Source organism: Eufriesea mexicana, unplaced genomic scaffold (assembly GCF_001483705.2).
Source record: "Eufriesea mexicana isolate 0111107269 unplaced genomic scaffold, ASM148370v2 scaffold794, whole genome shotgun sequence".
NCBI lineage: Eukaryota > Metazoa > Arthropoda > Insecta > Hymenoptera > Apidae > Eufriesea > Eufriesea mexicana.
The window spans coordinates 1,224,850-1,235,591 of record NW_016908953.1 but is presented as its reverse complement, the minus strand read 5'-3'; the positions used below and the strand labels follow the sequence as shown (position 1 = coordinate 1,235,591).

Below are 10,742 nucleotides of genomic sequence, written 5' to 3'. Positions count from 1 at the left end.
AAATTTACATTTTTTACATGCACCAGAGGTCGTTTCACCTATCTGTATTATCAAAATATTACTGAAATATCTCATATAATTACCGTAATAATAACAATAAAAATATGCAAAAGAAGAGGAAAGGAAATAGTTCTAATATTCTAATATTCTAATATAATAATAATAATTCTCTGATAATTTTCTACACTGACCTAAAAATATGAAAAAGAAAAGAGAAAAAACTATTTCTAATATTCTAATATAATAATAACTCTTTGATAATTTTCTACACTGACCTAAAAATATACAAAAGGAAAGAAAAGAAAATATTTCTAATATTCATTTTCAAGATAATCTCGGGGTTAAGATTATCCCTAATATCCCCGAAATACTCGATACACAAGAAATTCCGTTCAAAGTCTCCGAAAAATATGGACTTTTGACATTAAAAAAAGAGGAACAAAAGGGTAAAAAAGAAAAGGTAAAAAAGATATTCACACCGGCAATTAACCCGGAGTGCCTACTCGGTCAGAGTTCTCGTAGTCGCGAGATAACAATCAGTCGGAGAGCCTTCAAGAGAGTTACGACGTTAACCAGGAACAAACAAGAGCCTGACCTTTCGTTCCTCCGAGATGGAACATAATCGCGAGGGGAGGGGAAAACTCGACGGTGTATTTTGGAGCTGATTATTAGACAGGACCCCGAGCAACGCGAAGAAAAAGGAAGGCGAAACGATACGAGAGAAGTCGAAGAAGAAACCGAAGAAGAAAAAGAAGAAAGGAAGGAAAAGAGAAGAAAGAAGAAGCAAAATAAGAAAGGAAGAAACGAGGGACGAACGAGAGGCTGGAAGAGGATGAGGCTTACGAAGATTCTCCACGTGTCCTGTCACTTAGCGGCCATGAATATTTACGTCTGCCTCGAAGGCTTTCGAAGATAGCAGGCCTTAAAGATTTGGTGGCCACGAGTGGCCGTAAACTCTGAACGTGGTGGCTCATAAGGTGTCTCGCCGTGAAGCTGTTTCAGAAAAACTCGCGAATTCGCCGTTTAAAGAGATTTACAGAGGGAGGAGACTCGGTATCGGCCAGGATTACACCCTCTCCTTCCCTCTCCGAGATTTGCGAGCTCGCGAAATCCCCGTTGACAAATCGTCTCGAGTCAAAATGTTATTTTCGATTTTCCATGGATCGTACCGGGTCCCGAGTCCCGTCGGGGGACCAGCTTCTCTATTTCGTTATCGAATTTCGATGCCTCGGGATACGCGCATTCCTCTGTGGCTCCCGATACGCGTTACTTTCTCCCCTTTTTCGCAGGGCAAACATTTGTTTTCCAGTTGATCCGCGCTGCTGCCCAACTCCTGATGGAACAGGTAGCAGGCAACCTTTCGAAAACGGTGAACTGCATGCCCGACTATCCGGTTGCATACGGCAAGGCGCGCAGCGTCCCGCGAGGTACGCGGCTCGAGGAGTGCAGAGGCGATATTGGAAACGCAAACAGAACTCGCGGGGAAAAAATGCAGAAGAGAAGCTTCGGCAGAAATATCGGAGTATCGATGGATATGGCGAATTAACTGGGTGAGCCGGAGAAAAAATTCCTTTATTCCCTTTGTTGCCGAATTATTCCGGATTAAACGATGCGGGCTCTCGGTAACGAAGTTCGATGAAACGAGTTGCAAAATTACGGTACATGCTTCCAGTCACGAAGCTTTGCACGAAATACGACATTTTTCTAATGATTTTTTTATCCGTTACAGGAGATCGAATTTTGTTTCGTACTAGGGAAATGAATTTTCGTATCGGGTAATAATTATACGAGTTTCGATAGTTGGTTGGTTCGTGACGATCGCAGAAAGAGTTAGTTTTATTTCGATAGAGATAGAGATCTTTTTCGATTGAATATTTTTACGTCTTTCACTCGGTGTTCCCGATTTTTAATTTTACAAAATTGAAATTGTAGCTCGAATGTTGTACACGTGTACATGTCAGACGACCACAGTCACGCTTCAAGGCATCATTTAAGTCGCAGCGAAAGAGTTAATTAAGGTATTAAAGAAACGGGCGCGCGATTCCGTTTGAGAAAAAATGAAGTTAGCCTTGACATCTCTGAAACACATTCACTTCCGAAAACGACACCGTGTAGTGTATTATTCTTAATCCTTTAATCTTGCGTTGCGAAATTCCCTCTATCCCCGGTCGTCTCGAAAACAAAACCAGTTGCGCAAGAATTGAATTACTCTCGAATTTACTATACTTCGTAATTACAAATTTTATTTAAATCCTAAAATAAATAAACCCCAATTATATTTAAACATTGCGTTCAAACGACGATACCAAATAAATCAGAAAAAAAAGAAAAAATATAAGAAAAGGAAAAGAAAATGAAAGAAAAATTCGGTACCTTCGATAAATTCACTGTTCCCCACCGATTATTCGAATTAAACTTGATGCCACGACAAAACTCGCATCTCAAGTACGCGTGAAAAGAGTACTAACTGACCTAGCACGAGAAACGGTAACGGAGCGGATTTTCGCAATTGAGACACGCATAATTTAAATATTACATTCAAACGACAAAACCAAATAAATCACAGAAAAAAAGAGAAAAATATAGGAAAAGGAAAAGGAAATGAAAGAAAAATTCGGTCACCCCGATAAATTCACTGTTCCCCACCGATTATTCGAATTAAACTCGGTGGTGCGCAAGAATTGAATTATCCTCGAATTTACTATACTTCGCAATTACAAATTTTATTTAAACTCTAAAATAAATAAACCCCAATTATATTTAAACATTGCGTTCAAACGACGATACCAAATAAATCAGAAAAAAAAGAAAAAATATTAGAAAAGGAAAAGGAAATGAAAGAAAATTTTTAAAACCCCGATAAATTCATAGTTCCCCACCGATTATTCGAATTAAACTCGATGCAACGACAAAACTCGCATCTCAAGTTCGCGTGAAAAGAGTAACGACTGGCCTAGCACGGAAACGGAAACGGGGCGCGTTTTCGCATTTGAGACACGCGTTCGAGCCGACAGCCATTACTCGAATTACGCTGGGCAGAGGTTTCGGAATCGGGAGCGTTTCGCGCGATTAACGTTAGGTAATCCCGACGAAACTAGAGGCCAAAGCTCGATCACGGCCCCCTTTGTATCGACCATCGAGCGTTTACACCGATCGCGATCCCGATCGATTGTTCTAATCGAGCCAGCCCGGTGTGTAATTGCTTCCTGCGGATGTTACAATTACCGCTACGTATCGGACAGAGCGTGGCCTCCACAAAAGCTGGGAAAAACAGTTCCGATCGACATAGCAAATTCTAACGGTCCGTGGGAAGACACCTCTCCGCGGCCTGACCGTGCATCGTTTCCATTAATAAACCGTGCAACCATCTTCGCGCGAAATTTCTTCCGCGCGCGGATCTACGGCTACGAATCGGTAGCCATTTGCCTCGATCGTCATGCGAATCACGAATCGTGATTTACGAGGCAGGAAGCGCAGCTTTTGTTACAGTTTCGTACTGTTCCAGCACTCCTCTCTTTAATTCTGCCCGTTTTGAATGGGAGAGCAATCGATGCCGATGAATTTATCGTAGGCGAATTTGTCCTATTCTAGTAATCGAATTTTTACACTGATCAGTTTTATTTCGCGAGAATCGGTGCTACGCGAAATAATTATCGAAATCGTATTACTGTGATATAGATAATATTATTGTTATTATTATTTTATTTATAAACGGACCGTAGTCCATTTACATAAAATTTCACATATAAAAGAAAAGAAAGGAAATTATATCTAATATAACACCGAAGGTGTGGTAGTGGTTGTCATAGAATGTGTGGTATGAGTGTATTGTGTGGAAGAATGTGTGTATGGCGAATATGACAGAGAGTCGTGAAAAAACAATCAGTAGGTGAATGACAGTCATTATAAATAGACATTGTGTGTGAGAGGGTCCTCAAGAGATTATTTCACAGTTAGAAGCGAATTTATTTTACGAAATTTAGTTATAATTTATGTTGTGCTGTTGTTGTGTTAAATAAATATTCTTATTAGTTTATACATTTACTCGCAGAAGGGACGTGCTTATAAAGGTTTCGTTCAGGAGGACTAGCTTTAATCAATAATCATCCGTAATTGTCTTTTGAAAGATTGTAAAGACCCATAAAGAAAATCTATACGATTATTAAGAGTGTTTGAGTGAGTAATAATACGATAAATTGGATTAATTAATCCATATGTAGATCTGCACATATGTATATGAAAACCTGCTCTAGATCTCGATACACGTTCTGTAAGAAGAGAGGAGCAATCAGTGTGATTGTTAATTAAATTAAAGATCAAAATATGGTCAACTATTCTCCTACGTGCAGACAGTGTTTCCAGGTTGACAGTATTTAATATCGCGGAGTAATCATGATGAAAAATTGATATTGGGTAGTTTAGCTTATATGCACGAAACCTGAGAAATTTATGCTGCACTCTCTCCATCACGATTTCGTGATTGAAACTTCTTATTCGTTATAATATTGTTATTTATATTGGTATATTAGTATTGTATATAGGAATTTTGAAAACGACGAAACCTGGAAATAATTTATTATTCGTTGATAAAGAAGATTTATCTTACCTGGACAGCGCTGTTGAGGAAACAATTATTTTGACCTGGTCCATTGAGCAATCCTTTGGTGCTGGTGAAGCTGGTATTGTGATCATTGGACGGTGATTTCTGCGCAGACTGGATCTGTCCGTTTGCTTGACTTCCATGGACCTGATGACACTGAGACGATTGCAAATATCCAGTGTAATCCACGGTGTCCTGGGATGCAGCAGGTTGCTGTAACCCCATGATGGAAGCCATCCTGCGTCAGCTAGGTCAGTGTCATCTGCGTGTGAGAGAAATCGAAATGTCATTACTCGAACGTCGTCAAATATTTAAATTTATTTATAACATCGCGATCTTTGATATTCGTATATCAAAATTAATTTTTTTGGACTTAACGAGCTTTTCAGAAATTTGTTTAAAATGTCTTTTAAAAGGCTTTTCAAAATGTTAGATAGAGAATAAATTAGCGTGATTGTGCATCTCATTTAAGGAATCGGTTTAACGAAGAAGACGTTGAAAATTTCCTTCCAAATTCCAGGAAGTTCTAGACACGTTTCACCGCGACTCTTTAAGAGGAGAAAATATTTTTTATGCCTCTAGGCAAAATGTAGGTAAATTGCAGGGCAGAGAACGAGGGGCCCATAAAACGACGATCATACGGAAGTCTCGCTACATAATCATGAAACAAATTTTGCGGAAACAATAAAGAGGACAACAGCGTGATCCTTCATGGCCAATTTTCTTGTACAGATTAAGGTAAATTGCTGAAAAACGTGCGAATGTACCGGGACCAAATTCCGCCTCCGTAATAACATTCTGTAATAAAATTAGCATCCGGAATTGAATCAGACTCGTTTCTTTCCTGCAACTTCATTGCCAATAAAAATCAAATTTGCTAAGGTATTCAATTAATAACAAATTCAACCAAATCATTTTTCTCGTATACTACGATTCGCAACGACTAATAAGAAATTTAATTAAAACCCACATTTTCGATGAAACACGAAATTACCATGTAACCTTAAATTACGTATATCACTTTATATGCGAATATTAAATTATACCGGATAACCAGAAATTTGTAAAGTATCGAGAGTTAAAATTTGATAGAATTAAGTATCGTTAAATTACGCGTTATCGCGTTATGCTAAGAGTAAGAAATCAACGTACCCCGAGAACAATGGCCGGCGTAATACCATTGAAAGGCGTCGCGTCGATATCGGTATCGACGTTAGAATTCATAGGAATTGAGTTTCATACCTTCCATATGCATTTACCGTATTACACGTGGAACGTGATCGCTAACAGTAGCGTAACGCGACTCGTATCAAGCGATCGTAACAATAGCAAGAAATCGTGTTCGACGAATCAATGAACGTCGAATCGATATTCATCGGCCATTCTCCACTCTCCCCAGTGTCCTAGCTGGCGAAACGCGGCCTCGATCGAGGATCTTCAAGGAAAACGGCATAGCAAGAGCGCGTTTTCAACCGATTGTAAATAAGAGAGAATAATTCCAGACTCATCGCGGAATGTTCTCCATACCGTGAGTTCGTCCTGCGTAATCGTCGATATTCTTGGAACAAGACATCCACTAGCACAGATTAGCATTGCCTAGCATTAACGATGAGAAATTTTCTTCGTTCCGTAGCAGCTAGATCCTTCGATATTACCGAGCCTCGCGATTTTTATAATCCTACCAATTATCAAATTATTTTTAGCAATTTAACGAATATCAATAACATTACGATCGTTAAATAACTTTTTTCTTTATTGACATTTACATAGGTATTATCATTAATACTAAACTCGTCGATAATTCATACCTAGCTGTTCCTATCAAACCGGTCAAGTGACCGGTATATAAATGAAAGCTATACTATATACAATCCAGCACAGATAGTAGTCAATTTAATACCAGCAACGATGAGAGAAACTAATTTTTCTTTTTTATTTTGATTTTAGAAAAAGAGATACGATATTTTTCTTTAGAATATTTTATAGGGATTTATGGGATTCGTTGTCATAATTTTTACATACTCGTGTTTCTTACTTGACATGTCCTAAATGATATCAATTTCTCCCAGTCGCCTATAGTATTATCAAAAATCCTCCAAAAGTGTCAACTCTTGGAAAGAAAATTTATAGAATTTCAATTTTTCTTCGTCACGTCAAATTTTTAATTTCGAAATATTATACTTTCTGTCGCCGAAAGCTATACCATATACAATCGAGCACAGATAGTAGTCAATTTCATGCCAGCAATAATAAAAGAACAGACTAATTTTTAGATAACGATGAGAGAAACTAATTTCTCTTTTCTATTTTGATTTTAGAAAAAGAGACACGATATTTTTCTTTAGAATATTTTATAGGGATTTATGGGATTCGTTGTCATAATTTTTACATACTCGTGTTTCTTACTTGACGTGTCCTAAATGATATCAATTTCTCCCAGTCGCCTATAGTATTATCAAAAATCCGCAAAAATGTCAACTCTTGGAAAGAAAACAGAATTTCAATTTTTCTTCGTCACATCAAATTTTTAATTTCGAAATATTATACTTTCTGTTGCGAAAATCGGTTTCGAGTCCCTGACCAACCGAATAAAAACCCGATTACGAGTATTCAAACACCGATTCTCACCCATCGCAACCAAATTACACCTGACACGACTGCCATAAGACCTCAGAGCCATGAATCATTACGGAAATCTCGATTTCTGTCTAACTATAGAGTACTATAAAATCGACTTCTACCACGACGACTTGGCGATTTAACTCGACTGCTCGCGGTCGAGGCTCGACGAGGCAGGATAAAAGAACGGTATAAAAATTGGACACGAATCGTGGAGAAAAAGCAGCACCTCGTTGCCGAGGATCGGAGGAGTCGCACGGAATCATGGTAACGGTAAACAGGTAACACACGTATCGACTCCGGTAATTTCTTCGCTTCGCACTCTCTATCGCGTCCCCTTTTTGTCCACGAACGAACAATATTAGCTTATGCTTGTCCCGACACCGTTATCTCGCATGAATTTGAAATACACACATCGTGTGAGAGATAGAGCGAGAATGGACTTAGGCTCGCGTCGCGAGAAACAAGATGCAGGATGTAAAGTACGTACTTTCCCGAGGTGTGTAATTGATACATGGAGGATCCATGGAAACGATCGCGGTCCGATCTTGTCGCCGTTCGCATCCCTCCGCGTGTTAATGGCTACCAGTTTTGTAAGCATCGGCACGGAAGGTCGTTAAGATCGAGTCGGGAATGTGCTACGAATATTTATGTCTGTCGATGAGAAAAATGGCGAAATTCCAAGACAGAAAAGAAAATTGTGGGTTACGACGCGAGCTGCAAGCGTGAAACCGATTAGAAGTCGATTGTGATCCAGTAGCTTCTTTGCCGTACCGTTGAGATTCTACGGCGATTATGCTCGTTGGCGGAAGACGTCTTATTCGAAGCAGGGGGTTTAACAAGCTTGGAACGAAGATTGCGAGTTACGATATGGGTTGCGAGTGTAAGATCGGTTAGAGATCGAATGTAATGGCGCTGGCTACTCTTTGGTATCGTTGGAATTGTGGCGTGATTACGCTTGTCGATGGATGGCGTTTTATTTCGAGTAGGGGATGTAACAAGCTCGAAATGAATATCGTGGATTATAGTTTCAGCTGCAACCGTGAAATTGATTGGTAATTGATCGTGTATGAATTATTAATAATATCGTTAGCTGTTCTTTATTTGTGAAATTGATTACATTTAACGTGTCCTCGTTTTAGAACTAATTTACGATTTTTAAATTATTATGATAAAGAGGTTAGATCATTATGGATTATCGGAGAGTGTTATGAGGTTTCTATCGATTATTGTTAACGACTTTTTTCGACTTGTCCGCATTACTATTTTATCTGTATTTATTGTATGTACATGGAAGCAATGCTTGTTACTTCCCAATAAATAAATAAATAAATAATCATTGTTAACGTCTTCTCCTTTCAGTTTGTCCATATTACTATTTTATCCTTATTTATTGTATGTACATTGAGGCAATGCTTATTACTTCCCAATAAATAAATAAATAATCATTGTTAACGTCTTCCCTCTTCTCATTTTGACTTGTCCATATTACTATTTCATCTATATTTGTTGTCTATATATTGAGGCAATGCTGCTTATTACTTCCCAATAAATAAATAAATAAATAAATAAATAAATAAATAAATCATTATTAACGTTTTCTCATTTTGACTTGTCCATATTACTATTTTATCTATATTTGTTGATTATACATTGAAGCAATGCTGCTTATTACTTCTCAATAAATAAATAAATAAAAAAATAATCATTGTTAACGTTTTCTCATTTTAACTTGTCCATATTACTATTTTATCTATATTTGCTGCCTATACATTGAGGCAATACTGCTTAATACTTCCCAATAAATAAATAAATAAATAAATAAATAAATAATCATTGTTAACGTGTTCTCCTTTCAACTTGTCCATATTATTATTTCATCCATATTTCTTGTATATACATGGCAATGCTATTTATTACCTCCTAATAAATAAATAAATAAATAAAAATTGTATTACGATCACATTTGTTGATAGAACAAAATTTATTCGAAGCAGGGAATGTAAATGAAGACACTCGTGTTAACTGTGGTTTGTAAAACGAACATGGATACAGGTATATCGATGAAAATCGATTTCCAGCTTGCTCGAGATTTCGAATATCGCGTATCAGTTTGCTCGAAAAATTTCGTGGAAAGTTACGAAGTACCGAGAATAACGCGGTGAATATTTATCTTGTGGAAAAGTCGGCCAACTTCGTGACCTCCCCCGTCGGGTCTTTTTTAACTCCAAAAACAGCGCGGATATATATTCCCGAATTCTGCGTCGTTGGACGCCCCGTCATCTTCGGCGATCATCAAAAATAGGACTTCTTCCATGGCAGCGAAACGTCTCGTCGATCTCTTTCTCCCGGTGACTCGGAAATAAACTACGAGACCACGCGTTGGTTACCGTATTTCCCAACGAAACCTTCGTCAAATAAACTTACCCTGCACGCGTCACTAGCGCAAACTCTTATTAACGCGGTACAAGATTTCCAGCTTCCAGCTGCGCCACGACGGAACAAAGGGCAGAGATGTAGGTTAAAGAAGAAGAAAAGAAATCGACGGTGATAGGTCGACGATGCAAGAACCAATTTGGTGCTTAAACATTTTTATTACTATTTTACAGTATCCTATTACGTTTTATGGCTTCGGTTTCGAAAGCTCCCACAGCTCGGGGTGAAATTTGGAGAGTGGGGAACGAGCGAATGAATACTAAATCTAAAATTTCAGCTTCGTATAAATTCCAGGATATTCAGAAACAATATGGACTACTAAATACACCACAAAGTAGTTAAACAATTTTATTTGATACTTTCAATCTCAAACATAAAACACAGAAGCAAAGAGGTTAAAAAAAATCCATTACCAGAGAAGCAAATTGTAAACCTAATCTCCTCTAAAGTAATAATCCTCTAAAAACGAAAATTCCTAAGATAACAGTGCCCCTAAAGAATTTTAATCACTTCCAAAATTTTCAAAGATTCTCTAGAACCCACTACACGAAATATAGCACTCGCAAAACCTAACCTAACCACTTTCCCTCTCTCTACCTCTCTCATAGTCCTTAACCATCCTTTTGGCCATTTCTAAAATCCCCATACCTCCGGTGCAAGAAACACAGCGTGTCGCATAATCCGAAGCCAAACGAAAGCAAATTCCCAATTCCTTCTGTCATCCTCTCCAACGGAAAGGTAAAGATGGAGGTGTTTTCCTCGCAGTAGAAAGATAGATGGAAAAGGAGGATGAGACGCTGGGAGGAGACGATGGCTATCGGAGTCGGAGAGTGTCGAGGCAGAGATGTAGGCAAAGGTGTAGGCAAAGGTGGAGGCAGAAAGAGAGCGGCTGGACCGACATAGCCCGACACGCTAAATGGTACGGCTGAGTGGTCGGCGTTAATTTCGAGGGGCCAAGGAAAGTGGTCGGAGCGAGTACGTGCTCGAGTGCCTAAGCTGGCGTCGCTGTCTTCGTGGTCGCTTTCAGGGTTCGGTAACAATGCAACCGCGATATTTTTCGCTTGTCGAGAGGGGCACAGCACGCTAA

The 10,742-nt window shown here is 38.6% G+C and overlaps 1 protein-coding gene across 1 annotated transcript in view; it reads right to left on the bottom strand.

Annotated features, from left to right (window-relative positions):
• ec (ubiquitin specific peptidase echinus) overlaps positions 1-4,851 on the bottom strand; it is a 133,592-nt gene extending 128,741 nt beyond the window's left edge. Inside the window, exon 1 of the mRNA XM_017899091.1 lies at positions 4,607-4,851. Coding sequence (XP_017754580.1) covers positions 4,607-4,837 — 231 coding nt within the window. The 5' untranslated portion in view covers positions 4,838-4,851. The remainder of the gene's footprint in view (positions 1-4,606) is intronic.
• Between the last annotated feature and the right edge of the window lie 5,891 nt (positions 4,852-10,742).